At 35.8% G+C, this 17,307-nt stretch overlaps 1 protein-coding gene across 1 annotated transcript in view; it reads right to left on the reverse strand.

Annotated features, from left to right (window-relative positions):
- Positions 1–3,202: 3,202 nt before the first annotated feature.
- Positions 3,203–17,307, reverse strand: part of HPGD (15-hydroxyprostaglandin dehydrogenase) — a 44,926-nt gene continuing 30,821 nt past the window's right edge. The window contains exons 5-7 of the mRNA XM_072622573.1: positions 10,345–10,421; positions 6,791–6,954; positions 3,203–5,785 (exon numbers count right to left, since the gene is read on the reverse strand). Of these exons, the coding sequence (XP_072478674.1) occupies positions 5,647–5,785; positions 6,791–6,954; positions 10,345–10,421 (380 nt within the window). The 3' untranslated portion in view covers positions 3,203–5,646. The remainder of the gene's footprint in view (positions 5,786–6,790; positions 6,955–10,344; positions 10,422–17,307) is intronic.

The raw sequence follows: 17,307 nt of genomic DNA on the forward strand, positions 1-17,307 counted from the left end.
TATTTCCATAGACACAATAGAACACACAAAAAATGATTCAATAGGAAATGGTAAATCTTCATTTCATAGCACTATTCACATACACATACACACAATGTAAATCATAAATGGAGTATTTTTCCTCTCTACAACTGTGAAAGGTGAGCAGCTGGATCCCACAGTCAAACGGAAGCATTGGGCTGATTACCAATAGTAACGTAATCAACATTTATTTGAGGTTCCTTGTTGGATCTTCTTGTCACATCTGACTCTGGGTATCACCTAAGGCTCTGTTCTGGGCCTTCTCCTTCTATACTCTTTCACTTGGTGATCTCATCAGCTTCCATGAATTCAGTTATCAGCTCTATGAAGGGGCTACTTTTGCTTTTCTTTGTATTTCCTAGTTTGCTGTAGTGCTTGGCACTTAATAAATGCTTAGTAAATTATTGATGACTGACTAAATGACCAACACTATCTAGCAATTTCTATCAAGCTAAAAAGACTTATTAATGACTCTGTTCAAAGATCTTTGTGAGTTCAATGCAAAGAAGGCTGGATACAATTTTAATTTTCCCTTTTTGGACAAACTGAGAAAAATAGGGAGGTGATTTGGGACCACCAACTCAGTTATGGAATCATGCATCTTTTAAGTATCAGGATATAGTTAGAAAACAGATACGTTAAATAAGAGGTAGCAAGTCACCAGGCTTCCTATGGTTTAAGTACAGGAGACAGTCAAAAAAGAAACATAGAGTCTGTCCCCAAGGAATTCACATTCTAGTAGGGAGACAACCTGAAAGTAACTATATGAAAACATAAAATATGGTAATCTTAGAAGGAAGGTGCTACTAGCAAAATGTCATGATGGGTAGAGTTGTTGGCTGTGGAGTCAAGAAGACCTGGGTTCAAGTCTTGCTCCTGACATATATTGTCTGTGGGACTCTGCTCTGGTCCCTTTATCTCTTTGTGTCCCAAGCAGCTCTCCAAAAATCTTTAAGTTGCCAAAAAGGTGCCAAACTGTATTTATGGTGGAAAGACTTAGACTAGGGCTCCCTATTCTGTTATGACCACAGGTTCAATCTAAGGAGAAACTACCCATGTGAAAACACAAGCACACATAATCTTTGAATGTTCACCTACCTATATGAATACCAATTAGGGAGGGAGTAGTTGAGAAGGAAACTAGGTTTTAAAAATATATATATACACACAAGCCCCAAACCCCCATCATATATAGTCTGGAACTAATTTAAAACAACAAAAACACTTAACTTTTTACATGTGCATGTATTGAGGCAGAAATACTCTACCAAAGAGTTTAAAAGATGTTCCATAGTCACAGCTTGTCCTCAGTAGTTTAATGAGAATACCGATGCTGTAATATCTTAGAATTCATGTTGATCTGACTTAGAAATGATGTCATTTCTGTTTAGTTCAATTTAGTTTGATTCAACAACACAGAATGGAAATTTTGATCTGACATTGGGACTACAAATTGCAAAGCAAGGGAGTCTATAGGCCATATTTGAATCGTCAGCTAGACCATACAACCACCTTCTATGTAATTTTTGCCCTTAATGGTCAGCCTACTTTTCTAGTCTCAGTGGTTGTTACTCGCCTCTTGCAATCTGTGCCCTAGCCAAACTGACCTTTCTTCTCCTCACTTTCATCTTCCATTGCTTGCCATCCCTCATGTAGGCCATTCTCTAGACCTGGAATGGATTTCCTCCTCCTCACAGTCCCTCTCTCATTAAGATGAAGTTCAGGTACCATTTTTTGCATGAAGTGTTTCCTGATCCTGATCCCCCAAACTGTTATTGCCCTCCTCCCCCAACTACCTTATATGTATCTACTTTGTGTACATTTGCATTTGTTCGATATGTTTATATATGTACTTAATGCCTCCCTCATTAGAACACAAGTTCCCTTTAAGCAGATTTGTACTTGTATTATGTGCCTCATACAGTTCCTGGCTCATAGAAGCCTCTTAAGAAATACTTGATTGATTGATAATTAATTAATTATCAATAATTAATACTTAAATCTCTCCCCTTCACACTGACTGCAAATTGTCTCATTGCCTAGGACCCATGTTGAGTTGGAGGTGGTTGGTGGAAGGTGGCTGAGAATGAACATTCATATTTTTATTCTGACTACAATTCCCCACTTATTTGCTATCTAATTTTGAATCTGTGGTCACAGGTGAGTTTTACTCCATGCAATAGACTCACCCAAGATCCATACAGACTGGTCATCTTTTCCTGGATCCTTAACTAAGGCCTTTATTACTTCATTTTGACATCTACCTTTGGGATAGACTAAAACATTTGGAATTCGAATCTTCCAGTTGTCTCCCAAATTGTGCAAGGTCATTTCGTTATCTTTCATGAGTATACCATATGATTGCATTTTATTTAAAAAGCTGTTAGGACCAGGATTTAGAAATGCAGTTCAGATATCTTAGGACAATTTTAGGAAATTGCATTAAGACTTTTGAGAAACCCTGTAATTTCCAGAGGCTGTGTGATGTATAGAGCATTGGACAATGGCTCAAATCCTTCCTTAGATGCTGACTACTTATAACTATGTATTCGTCAGCAAATCACTTAACTTTTCTCAGTCTGTTTTCTTCTATGCAAAATAAGGGGGTGTGGTCTTGACTTTTAAAGTCCTTTCCAGTTTTGAAATCTGTGATGTGCTCTAATGATCTCTTTTCAAATTAATAAACTGAGTCCCAAAGAGTTTAAGTGATTTCCCCAAAATCACACAAATAAAAAAGGATCAGTTCCAGGTCCTATCCTAGGCCAGGAATCTGGTCCCCACATAATACTATCTTTCCCTGTTACATTCTATTTGTGGTTTTCCTTTTCTTAAGTGTCATTACCACTTATTCATTCAATAAATATTAACTTTACCTTTGTGTAAAATCCAGTGCTGCAAGATAGGGATGCAAGGCTCACCTGATCTAGGCCCTGCTCTAAAGGAATCTTCAAGCAAAATGAGAGAGAAATAAATGAGGTGGTAGGGACAAATACACACATAACTAGGATTCTGAGCAGAGGAGGAAGTGTAAGGCATGAGTCCAGGCAGTATGCCATGAGAAATTTGAAAAGAGGGATCACTTTCAGTTGGGAATGCAGTAAGGTAAGGAGAGCAAGTTAGGGAAGGCTTCCTTTTAGTTTCTTATTTAAGGGAAAATAATCTCTTGGAACTAAACACGATATATTAAATACATTAAATTTTATTTAAAATTTACATCTTTGATTTCCTCCTGTTTTCAATATTCATTCAGCAACACAGGAAAAATTCAAAATACTTAAGACAAATGAACATTTTCAATCTTCTCCCCAGTCCAACCTAGATTGTCAGGTTAGTTACACAGAGAAAAAATAAATTGCTTGAATCCTTTATAATTAAGTGCCAATTATTTTGTGCCTTGGAAGCAGGAAGAGGATCTGAGGATTTGGAAGAAAGTCCTGTATTCACAAGAGAAAACAGAAACTGGGGAAGCACTTATTTCCGCTGGAATCATCACTGGTAATATAAAAACAGGAGGCAACTGTGTTTAGAATACACACCAAAGTAGGATTTTCCCAACATAGTAAGTGATTTCTTTCCCCTGTTAAAGGGCTTACATAGTATACCATGTTGCAGAATTATGAACACTATTTACATAATTTTTCAAAGGTGAACAGACTTTTTTTTTTAATATATACACTCACATTTTTATTTGGTACTGCTCAGATATTGCTTTTCAATGCCTGCTATGGACAGTTCTGTGTCTTGAAAGAGAATATTTCCATCACAGAATGTACTTGCGGAGAGCTGCCAGAATGCAGGGTAGGTCTACAATATTACTATACACACATTTCAAAACAGGACTTCATGTCACAGAGAGAAAATGAAAAAAGATGAAAAGAAACCATAACTTATTGACATTCAATGCCTGGGTGCTCATTGTATGTTGTGGAGAGGTCTATGCCTGAATATGATATAGCTTATTCCCTACTTATCTCCATTAGAGGCACATTGAATTCTTCCATTGGAGTCTGCCTTGTTGAAGCTTCCTTTCCCAAGTAAACTCCAGGAAATAGCCACTAGGGATTCACACTTCATTAACTCCACAGAATTTTAGTCAGTAATATATATGGCATTTTATGCATAAAAAACCCTCCTAACCTCTATCTGCTCTCCTTTAGGAGGTATGTTTGTCATTTGGGGTACAGCCCAGAGGACTTGACTCACATTAGGAGGCTTATAATTGAGTAGGCAGAGTAGATTCACTGACATTCAGGCTACAGTGACTAAGTTATAAATCTAGGGTTTTTGCCATTGAGTGGTTGCAGCAAGTACTGGAGCATGGATTAATTCAACTTGGTACAGCAAAAACATTTTTGTATACTGCAAGTAAGTTAGCCAGCTCTTCTCTCCATCACATATCCATATCCCTTAATGGCCCTGGATACAAAGCGTAATTACTTGTAACTACAAAGCTAGCAACAAAAAGGTCAATATTACATGGTTATTTTTATTATTATATGCTCTGGCTTTTTGCCACATCTATTGGCAAATCAGCTCCTGAATAGTGAAAGAGATGAATGATCATCCAATTTGAGAGTACTAAGTGATATTTTACAGATTTTAATCAAATGATTTTAGGGAAAGCCAGGAAATTTTGAAATCCATGAAGCTAACAGGAAAACCAAGTCTGAAATACACATTCCAGTTACAATTTTTTTTTCATAAAATAGTATGTAAATTTAAATTTTTTGGGGGGAGGTTCTGATTCCTTTTTTGGTTCCATGACTTCTAAAAGTTGAATTGCCAATGCTACATGCAGTGCCCCCAAAGTCTAGTATTAAAGCTTTTAAAGTTAGAGTTCAGAACCGTGAATTCATAGAGAGCTAGCTGATTAAGTGGCCCAATCAGTCACAGTTGTGACTGACAAATGAGAAGGCAGTGTTGCTCTAAGACAGGAATCTGAGCTGTGAAATCAATAGTCCCAACTTCTGTTCTTAGCCACTGACTTTCTTCCCATCTGTGGTAAGTATATCAACTGAAGTCAATTCCTTTACTTCCTTCAACAGGATGCCTGTTACAGTAAATATGCTAAGAATTTTAATAATGGGGGTTACTCAGATCAAAGAATATACATTAAGTATTAAAAGTATTATTATTGAACATTTGCTATTTCATGTAGCTTAACTCATTTAAATCAATTATGCATACAACAATTTTTACAACATATTCCTATCAGCCTTGAAAGAGCAATTCAAGTATTTAAAATATCAAATATGACATGATGGTTCTGAAAAAAATTATCATTTGTGCACCAGTGACTTAATTAGATAAAAATGCATATCAATATTTCAACACCCTTCTGCATTCCTCATAGCTTAAGTTTCCATGTCCATGGTAGGATTCATGCTATGTATCAGAATTATTATAACTATTAATCACATGCTTAATAAACCATAAGGAAAAATGTCATTAACACATTAACCTTTCGCCACACATATACAATTCTTCTTCATTGTAGATTTTCCTTAAAAAAGGACTTAAGTTGCAAAATATCTTTAAAACAGATAGTTTTTATACAATAAATCAATCCAGAAATATATGAATACATCAGCTGTACGTCTTTTCAGATGTCAATTCATGAAATGTTTACTGAGTTTCAGACTGATATGGAATTGTATCATAATTTTGAAAGTGAATTCCCTGAGACGTTGTGATCTTCATAATTGCACCATTTAAAGCATCATCTTCTATGATGGTTATCAATCCTTTAGCAATGATTGATGTGCTAAAAAACAGAAATGAGGCATATGCATTTTAAAAGTTAGAGATGACTGGCATTACATATTTTCTTTTTTTCAAAGTAATTTCTAAAGTATCCATTTACCTCTAGCCATCAGCACTCTAATATATAATAAAAGAGTAGGTTTATAATGAAAACTTTGCTATTCCCAATTACTTCTAGTTATTCAGATGTCAGAAGATAATGACTATGGTAGTCAGAGAACATACCAGATTTTGGACACTTTGAGCCTGAATTATTCATATTTACTGTTGACTGCACTTAGATGAGACTTTTCTATCCTATTTCACAAGTTCAACTTCACACCCACCAGCCAGAAAATGTCAAATGTAAAAGCAAAAACTATATCTTTAGTCTATGATAACCTATTACTGGCTTCATTAAGTCATTGGGTGCTCCAGTTTCCTTACATTATTGTGGCATTCGGTTGTTTAGCCATGTCTACCATGGAGAATGTATGTTATGAACTTTCATAAAGTTATATTTTAATATTAATACTTAACCTTTGATAGGGCTCTGTGGCATAGCTGGAGTCAGAGCTGCCATATGACCAGACATGCAATGACTTGTGTGACCCTGGGCAGATTTACTTAAAACAACCTTTCTAAGATTAGAGCACACGCCAAGTTGTATTGGTAAAGGGAGTTTCCTCAAATAGGAAGTGTTTTATGCCAACAGAGTCATAGGTTCAATTCAGTTTATTTCTTCCTCCATCTTCAGAGAAAATCAACCAATCAAACAAAAATGAGACCCTTGGATTTCATGTTTTGGAAGTAGATGTTGATGACATTCTCTTTTGACATTTGATTACCAGGTAAAATATTAAAGAAGCAATTCCATTTTGGAAGATAGCAGACTTCTTTTTCTCATATAAAATTTTAACATTAAAAAATTCAAATGTCATCCCTGGCTTCATAGGTATATCCTTTAATTATCTGCTCACATGTATTGTTAAATAACAGGAGAGAAAATATGAAGAGTTTTACTTACTCTAATATCCCATAAAATTTCATCATATCTTTGATGCAATCCTTATATTCAAAATATTGTCCCATGTTCTCTTCTTTTTCAATAGACTCAAGGATTGGTGTGTTAACAAAACCTGGGCAAATGGCATTTAATCTCACACCAGTCTTCATAGAGTGAGCTGCCATCTACCAAAAAAAAGGGGGGGGTTAAATGATTTCCAAAACTACTACTATAGTTTTGAATAGAGTTAGTATATTTGCAAAATATAATAGGTATCATGGTTTCATGGAGGGTGAGCTAACTTCAGAGTTCAAATCCTGTCTTTCACATATACTGGCTGCTATTGGACCCTGGGCAAATCATTTAACTACTCTACAAGGTTAATCCTGTGAAAGACACTAGATGCCAAAGATGCAAAGACAAAACAAAAGAGTTCTTGCTTTCAAGACCTCCAAAATCATGTACCAATCTGTCTTTCCAGAGTGATGCCTTCTTACTACTCAAGTGTCAGTCAGGCTGTCAAGCTAGTGCTACCTCTTTCAAGAAGCCTTTCATAATTCCTCTCATAGTTAAGTGTTTTCTTCCTCATCATGTTATATTTATGTTGAATGAATGTAATCAATTTGTGAAGTTGTATCTTTTCCCAAACCCTCAGGCAGAAGATAGTAAGTTCCTTGAGGGCAGAGGCTAACTCATTTTTTCATTTGTATTTCCAAAAGCCATATGGCACATAGCAAGTTCTTAATGAAAACATATTGATTAGTTAAAAACAAAATTTTAAACTATGAGAAAAGGGCTCTATGCTCCCATGGAAGAACTAGGTGAGAGTCCCCCAAGACCTCAGAGAGGAAAACAGTAAGGTAGACTATCACAGTCTTTACTCTCCCAATATGAGCAATTCAATAGCCCCATGGTGGTTATACTAACTCTCAAGTTTCAGGTTTCTCGCCTGTAAAATGAGAAAGTTGGATGAAGTCAGGGCTTCTTAACTTTTCTGCATGTCATGGAATCTTTAGCAGTCTAGCAAAGCCTATGGATCCTTTCTCAGAAGAATTTTTTAAAATGTTATAGAATTATATAGTCAACATTACAGAGAATTCAAATCAATCAGTTTTATTGAAATAGTTATTACAATATTATGAAAAACTTGTTTATAAATCCCAGGTTAAGAACTACTGGATTAGACTTGTCTTTGAGGTCCTCTCTTTTCTAAGTCTCCAGATCTTCTATTTGCCATAAAATCTTTTTTAGTTTTATGGAGAGACAGTTGGATGTCTTAGTTATGTCTAGGAAAAAATGCTAAATTTTGCAGTGCCATAACTGACTTGACTTAGCTTCTAGATTATGAAACCAGTCTTCTGTCTTGTTAGAAATTACATCTGACTTTAGGGGGTAAGGAAGGATGATTCCAGGTGGTGTTAACATAGATTAGTTTGTTGAGCTGAATAAAACGAAATTCTCATGACAGGGTTTGATTCCTGGAACAGTTACAACTTTACATAGTGAAGAAACAATTCTGTTTCATGATTGCAGACTACACCCTTCATTGATCATCAGGGGAAATGATGAGAATGATTTGGCTGAGTCATCCACTCTAACTGTCACATTGGAAAAATAACTCAAATCATATGTCCTACTGATAGCAGGACAGCAGCCTCAGCTTCCTGCAAGAGGAACAACATGTTGAGAATCTAAAGATGAAACATGAACAGCTTTTCCTTCTTTTTTTTTAAACACCATAATCTAATAGTTTGTTTTAGGGGGGAAGTGAGTTCCATAAAGCCATAGGTTTATACATAATAGTATTACTTTCAATCATTTTATGTTATTTTCAAAATATATTAATTATGCTAGCTTTGAACTATTCAGAAAAATGTCATTTTTTTAGTTTCCCTGTGTCATAATGCTTTTTCATGTTGGCTTTTTCAGTTACATAAATTATAACAGAATTGATAATTTTCAAAGCATATTATTTGGCTTATAATGTGTGGTGGAAAATATTAAGAAACTTAAAGAAAGATGTCAAAAGCTATAAAACAAACAAAAATCTTATCCTGTTATTGAAGAGATAATGGTTTACAAAAAAGCAAAAAGCTAAAGAAATATATTTGGTAGAATTGGTCTGAAGATAAATTATCTCATTAACTATTGCTGGCAAACAGAAAACAAAGCAAAACAAAAACCCAGCTGATTTTAAAGGTTTCAGTTTCTTTGCCCTAAATCCTCATTTATCTGAGGAAAAAAAGCATTGGTTTAAAGGTTTAAAAAAATTTAAAAAAATTTTCTTTACCTTAATACTATAAAGCCAGATCCACACAAGTTAATTACCTGATTAGTTATATACAATTATATGTAATCTTTCTAGTCCTGGTCAAATATCTCAAAAGAAATCTGACTTATTTTGTATTGATCAATCCAGGAACTATATAGACAGGTTTTAGAATAGAATAGCTTAGGTTTTGCTTGGGCAAGACTATAGTAAAAATCCAAACTTTGAAAATATTGTCACTATGAGAAGGTTAGGATGTAAAGGATGAACCTAATATATAGTTGGGGCAGAATAGGGACCAGAATCCAAGTGTTTTCTTTCTTTTCATCACACAGTACTTGATCAAGTAGTGAATAATGTATTGAACATTCCTTTTTATAACATAGTGAATAAGTCCAGAATTTAACAGATCTAGAAGTTCAGATTTTTTTTCAAGAGGGAAAAAGGATTTTATTTTTCATTGTCAAAGATCACTGATGTGAATTATTTCTTTCCTTAAGAGTTTAGAGTGAAACTTCCAACCACGACTTAGTCTGTGGTATGGAGAAATGATCCTGGTTCTCAAAAACTTAGCCAGCAGAGCACAAGCTCTGTCAATATCTACCAAAATGAAAGCTTGAAAAAGTCCAGTGATGGAATGATCATATATTTGCTGCCCTGGACTAACCTAACTATGTTTGGAGAGGCCTGTCACTGAGTTGGCAGAAACTGACCAAATTCTTTGGTCACAGCAACTGTCAAAGATCATCTATTAAGTAAGAGAAGAATTGTTAGTTGTGTTAAGTACTCATACTGATGAAACTGCAGCTCCTTAATGTTCCTAAGTCAAACAGAATGTCACTCTCCTCTTTTTTTCATGATCTGTAGAATAGTACATGTAATAATAATAGCTAGCATAGCTTTAAAGTTTGCATCATGCTTTATATTATCTCATTTGCTTCTCCGAAAACCCTGTTAAGCAGGTGCTATTACTACCCTATATTTACAACAGATGAAGAAACTGAAGCAGGCAGAATTTAAGGGACTTGCTCAGGGTCACACAGCTAGTAAATGTCTGAGGCAGGATTCGAACTCTGGGCTTCCCAATTCCACAGCTAGTATACTATCCATTGTGTCATTTTCTCATGTAACTAACTTTAAATTAAAATCCAGGGAGTGAATGAATGAAAGAGGGGCAGAGAGAGAGAGAGAGAGAGAGAGAGAGAGAGAGAGAGAGAGAGAGAGAGAGAGAGATATTGATTTAGCATATCCCTATGCTAAATAAAAGGTATGTGGGGAGTCTTGAGGCAGCTATATATTTACTCACAGCAGCAGATCGTGTGAATCCAATTATCCCATGCTTGGAAGCACAGTATACAGGCTGGTGTGCAGCTGGCATCAGTCCTTTAAAGAAAAAAAAAAGATAAGGGAGGAAAAATTAAATAGACTAGGTTTCACTAAACAACTATTAAATCCAACCAATTTGTACTAGCTATAGCTGAAAGAGAATTAGAAAAAGAAACTTTTAAATAAAAAAAAATTATATATGTAAGGCTACTATCTAAATGAATTGCTGCTATTATTTCCTGCCTCTAAGTAGGCAAGCTGAAAATGATCTTTAAACAGAGTATAGTTCATGGAGGAAATTCCTATTTAATGAACACTGAATCATTTAAGAACTAAAACCAAAGCATTAATTTATTATTCTGCAAATCCTCCTCTCCACACTCTTTTCAAGGAATGCTTGAGTGTTATTCCTGGAGAGTTGAGGCTAGGAGAACCTTAGCACCACTGTCTCAAACCAAAGCCTAGTTTGGGCCTGGTTCTCAGTTATGGCTGGTTACAGTTATCATCTGTAGCAACCTGACCAACTCCAGCCATTTTAACAACCAGTTCCAGACAAGGTCCTTTTTTCTCTAGAAAACATGGTTTTTCAAGGAATTTGCTCATAACGTAGTAAGCCTTACTATTAAGTTTATTTCCCTGAAATGCCTGCCAGTTTGGGGGTTAACTCTCACACTGTAAACTCATCTCCCTCCCCTTTTGGTAAATTTTCATTACTTCTTCAAGACAACTATATATTATAGATGTTCCATGATGTTTCAGCAACATCGCTCTTTCTCCCAGGCCCTTTCTTAATCATGATTTCTCTGAGCAGGGAACCAAAGATCTTTGATTGCTAAGTATGGTTATTACACTACATGCTCTGCTAAAAAAATGAAGTAATCTTCATTCAACTAAACCATTCTCAGAATATCACCAAATGTAATAGAAGTTTGAGGCGTATAGATGTTTAAAACTAGTAGGATTCTTAGTGATCAAACTAAAAAATGGAAGATTATTCCAAGTTGTCTTAATACAATTGTTTAAAAACAGCTTCCTAAGAATGGATTTATGCTCTCTAGAACTTTCATCTAGCCTCTTTGATCTGATGGTAGCAAAAACCGAAACTGACTCCCAAAGTACTATCCCAAGCTCAGAGCTCTAGAGCTGGAACGATCCTTTAAGGTCATTAAAATCCAATCCCTTTATTTTTCAGGAAAAGAACTTGATGTTCAGAAAGGGAAAAATGATTTGCCTCAAAAACGTCCTAATAATAACTGGTAAAGTCAGTATTTGGACCCAGATCTTGGGGCACCAACATCAGTACTCTGTCCAGTGGTTGAAATGATATTTATTCAGTGTTACTCCAGAATAAGAAAACATAGGGATTTTACTTAATCCAGTGGCTTTACTCACCTCCTCTGAGGGAATTTTTTCATGTCTGGAAACTGCCATTACCCCAGGAAATACAGAGATGAGTTTACACAGAGATAAACTAGTTGACACAGCCACAAAATATACAATAAATCAGAATGTTCTCCCAACTGAAAAAGTAAGGAGTCTATAGATTGGCAGAAATGCCTTTCAAAGGGCAATTTGGAATTAATTTCTACTATTATAAGGCTGAACTTCTGAACTCACCTCACTCAATATTTAAATATGTAATTAGTGAAATAAAGTATTTCAAATACAAGTTTTATTGGCTCTTTCTCAAGAGGCTAGAGACTTCATTTCCTCATGTGGTACAATTGTAAAGGCATCCCTGGTTCTTCAGGAACCTTTTTAAACTGCTGGAGGATTTTATTTGTTCTAAATATGATGAGATGTGAGTATACAGAAGGTCATAGCCCAGAGAATCTGAGTCAGAGCTGAAAGGGTGCTTGAAGGTCATTTTGTCCAATCCCCTTAAGAGAACTAAGGCTTAGGGAGGTGTAACTGTATGGGAAAGATGCTGTTGGATTCAGTGACCTCTGAGGTTCTTTTCAGTCTAAACTAATGACCCTAGGTGTCTTTCCCTAGATCAAGCTGCTAGTACCTGGCAGAGTCATGAATCATATTCACCTCTTCACTACAGTTCCCTGGCTCTTTTCATTGTGACATGTTTTAATTAAGTTTTTTGGCAAGATGAAGGACTCATGGCTAAACATAGTATTTTGTGAATTGTATGTGGTAACTAATATGGCAGCCAAAGGAATTAATGTGGTCTGGAACCATCCTGAGAGCAGTACAGCTACTGAGATGATTTTAATGAGTGAATTCTGCCCTCATCAGACCATGACTAGAGTAGGATGTTGAGTTCTATGAGTTGCAATTTAGGAAGGACATTGACAATCTGTGGAGTGTCCAAAGGAAAACAGTGAGAATGGTGAAAGGCCACACTGTATGAAAAGAACCTAAAGAAACTGGAATGTTAGACTGGAAGAAATTCAGTGGAGTCAGGATAGCAGTCTTCAAATATCTGAAGGACTCTGATTTTGTCTTATTCTCCCTGCCCTCGAAGGACAGATTTAATAGCAATGAGTAAAAGTTGTAAAGAGAAAAGGTAATACTTCCTAATAATTAGAGTTATCCCAAAGTGGAATGTGCAGCTTTGGAAAATACTGATTTCCCTTCCATCTGAGGTCTTTTAGCAAAGGCTAAGCAACCATTTATCAAGTAATCAACAAAGGATCACTGTTTGCAAAGCACTGTGGTGAAGTAATCAATAACAGTCAAGTTAAAGACCCAAACAGGCAATCATCTACACTTAAAGGATGTTAAATCAAAATATGTTTTATGTAAAAAAGTAAAAATTAAAAGTTATTTTTGATGTTTTCTAACCTTGTTTCAAGGGTTCATAACTTGGGATCCACGAACTTAAAAGAAATTTAATTATTATATTTCAGTATATCTAAGACTCTAGGGTGGCAGTAGTTAGAACAGTCAGAGGGATGGATGATGAGTGTTCCAGACATGAGGGACAGCCAGAAAAACTGCTCAGAGCTGAGAGATGGAATACCTTATTTGTGGGACAGCCATGAGGCTGTGAATATTTCACTTCAACAAATACTTGTTGATTGAGTTTGGTTTTCTCCCTTTATTTTAACAAAAGGTCTTGAATTTATAGTTCTAACTTATAACAAGTCTTACTGACTATCTTGGCCTTTAAACATTTAATGGAAAGTTAAAAAGGGATACACAGGAAACTCAGTACCATTAGGCTCAATACCGCAGGCTGGCATCTAGCACAGTTCTGAGAACATGACCCCAAAATGCTTCTTCATATGATTTAAACTTCAAAGTCTTTTACTTCTGTGCAAATAAAAAGACTGCAAATAATGTTAAGCACAATGCCATTTTCTAAAACAGAAAATGCCCTCTAATTAGGAATATCCTTTGGGGCTTTTTTTCATCCCTTTTTGGTAAACCTTTTCACTTTCAATAGTAAGCTAAGATAATCTCCCCATTTTTACAGGAATTAACAAAATTGTAGGGGTTTTAGAAAATCCAAATTCATTTCTGAGATGGATGTACAGGTCTGGTCTTGTAACCTTTACATAGGCAAAACTCCCAGTGAAGTCTAGATGGAAAGATTTGGCTGTTAAACCAACACTATTCAGTGTAACAACAGCAGCATTATTCTAAGAGTTTTTAGTTTTCAGTTGTTTGTTTTGTATTTTTTTAAAACAAGATTAAAATCTGTTAAAGGAGCAGTTTAGTAAGGCCCTTTAGTAAAATGTTATTCTGAAATCCCAAGAGGTTATTACTGTCCTCGAAGAGCATACCGGCAGGAACACAGCTTTTGCAGGTCTTACAAGGCTAGAATGATTTCAACTGCAGCCCAGTATCTTACCATCTACCTGAGGCAAGTTCTAGGAGGCTCTTGATCAAAAGTTGGTAAAGAATACTGTAGCCACAGCAGTTAGTGATTTGTTTATTAAAGCAGGCTGTGGGTGGCAGTCTGACTTAGTGAAGGGAATGACATATCAATGAAATGTCTTTTGAAATAGTAAAGAATGATCAAGTATGTGTGTATGTCTATATATCTATATATGAAGGTAATTTATGTTATCAAGTATATATCATATGTATTATATATATTATCAAATATATATATTATAAGTGAAACATGGACAGTCTACCAGCACCATGCCAGGACCTGAATCGCTTCCGTTTGAACTGTCTTAGGAAGATTCTGAGGATCACCTGGCAGGATAAAGTATCAGACACTGAAGTCCTTGCTCAAGCTGAACTGCCAAGTATTCAAACTATGCTTTAGAGAGTGCAACTCTGACACGCTGGCCATGCTGTTCGAATGAAAAATGTACACCTGTCAAAAAGACTGTTTTATGGAGAACTCACATGGGGCAGGCGATCACAAGGTGGCCAGAAGAAATGATACAAGGATACTCTCAAGGTCTCTCTCAAGACCTCTGGATTTGACTGTGCAACATGGGAGACACTGGTATAGGACAGCTCAGCATGGCGTGTCCACATCAGAAAGGATGTTGTGCTCTTTGAGTAAAGCAGAACTGAGACAGTACAAAGTAAATGCAGGATGTGCAGATTTGGGATATCCACCCCAAATGTTTACATGAACTATCTGTGCCAAACCTGTGGTAGAGCATTTGAAGCTCATATTGGTCTGATCAGCCACAGTCAGACACACTGAATTTTCACTTTATCATGGTGATGTCATTTCGGTCCTTTTAGAAGACGAAGGACAACAACTATATTATAAGTATGTATGTGTGTATATATATATATATACATATATATAAATAAAATCAAGTACATATATACATTATATATATACATATAGATATAAAGGTAGTCTTCTATACTCAAAGGATGTTGATTCAAAAGATCAAAAGTTATTTTATGTAAATGAGAAGTTATTTTTTTAATAGTTTTCAGACCTTAATTCAGGAGTTAAGCTGGGGTGCATGAACTTGTTTGTTGTTTGTTTTTATAATAACTGTATAATACCTGTACAGTGAGAGGTATACTAGTTAGAGAAGAGTTTAAGTCCTGCTTCCAGAACTTATTAGTTATAACACACTGGGCACTTGACTTGTTTGCCTTGATTTCCTCATCTATAAAATCGGGATAATAATATGGTTGTTCTAAGGATCAAATGAAATCCTATTTGTAAATTTCTTTACAAACACTAAAGAATTATATAAATGTTAGCTGTCATAGTTGTCATCGTCATCATCATTATTTTGTAATACTATGTATTTCATTTTATATCTAAGTTTACAGAGCTTTTAATCTAAGTCCAGTGATGTATGGTGTGTCTTCTTAGCTAATTCTGGAGGCTCCTCATCAGAAAGTTGGTTACCAAGTGGTTGAGATTCCCCTCCCAATTCCTCTACCAGTTCAGGAATACTATCTTCTAAGGAGTGGATCTGAATTTGGTGAAGAGAAAGATATGACACAGATGAAAACACAGATCATTAGATCAATTAAAGTAAGAAGAGGGAAGACTACATGTAGTGGATAAGAGCTGACCTTGACACTGGGAAGGCCTGGCTTCAAGTCCTGTCTCTATCTCATAACTACACGATCCTGGGTGAACCACAGACTCTCTTTATTCTAGACAACTTTGTAGAACCTAGCATAGAGCCTTGACTATAAAAGCTGCAGAGATGGTGCTGACTGGTTTTAGTGGGAACAGCAGACTTAGATTTCTGTACCAATGAAATCATAGCCTACTCCCCATTCTCATGCTAGATAAAGAAGGTGAACCTTCAGAAACATTAAACAAACAATACCCGAACCGAATTTTCTTACTGTTAGTATAAAGTTAGTACTATACTACTTCACATCATTATTAATGAAAAAGTCTAAAAACCAAAAGCTTAGGATTCTGTAGAATAGATCTAAACATCAGTGTGAAGGTGAAATTGTCAGTTTTCCTTTATTGGTTTAAATGATTTTAAATCTTCTTTCTAGGGTCTGCATTTTAAAGTCCTTTTCATTTCCTATGCTCTCAAGGGTTAAAACCACAAAATCTTTAGGGTTGTTAAAAAGTGAAACACATTAAAAAACTGTTTCCCTCCAATAGCAGCATGTTTTGATTCCAAGAGGATGTTTCTTTTAGCTCAGAAGTATCATTAAAAATAATAACTATAAAATATATAAAATAAAAATAAAGTTTGCAAAGAACTTTACCTATATTAACTCATCTCATCCTCACAATAATCCAAGGAGATAGGTGGTATTATTTTTCCCATTTTACAAATGAGGAAACTGGAAGCTGAGAGAGGATAAATGACTTATCTAGGGTCACATAGCTAGTATCAGGATTTGAATTCATGTTTTCTTGACTCCAAGTCTAACACCCTTATCTATTAAGCTGCCCTATGGCCTCCATCTCCCTCCCTCACCCCACCAATACAATTTATATATACTCTATTGTATTCAACTTATTGGTTGCCTAAGTAGGGATGATTGCTGTATTAGGTATTCTCCATATAGTTAAGCACACACAGATATATGATATTCAAAGCCTGCTTTGTCTAAAAATTGAAGACCGGTGAATAGATAAAGCTTCAGAGTATAATTCACTAGATCTCATCATGATTGGTCTCTCTGGCTCCAAGTGGACTATCTCTCCTCTCCAATCCATCCTCTACATAGATGCTCAACTAATATTCCTAGAACACAAGTCTGACCAGGCCCCTCTGTTGTTCAAGAAACTCTGTTGTCATTTAGTTGTGTTTGACTCTTCGTGATCCCACTTGCGGTTTTCTTAGGAAAGATACTACTACAGTGGTTTGCCATTTCCTTTTCCAGTTCATTTTGCAGATGAACAAACTGAGGCAAACAAGGTTAAGTGACAAAGTCATTCAGCTAGTAAGTATCTGAGGCCAGATTTCAACTAGGGAAGATGAGTCTTCCTGATTCCAAGCCTCACGGTCTATCCACAGTGTCACCTCACTGCCCACTAGAAGTTCTAATGGCTTGCAATTGCCTTCAGGAT

This window comes from Notamacropus eugenii, chromosome 7 (assembly GCF_028372415.1).
Source record: "Notamacropus eugenii isolate mMacEug1 chromosome 7, mMacEug1.pri_v2, whole genome shotgun sequence".
NCBI classification, from domain to species: Eukaryota; Metazoa; Chordata; class Mammalia; order Diprotodontia; family Macropodidae; genus Notamacropus; species Notamacropus eugenii.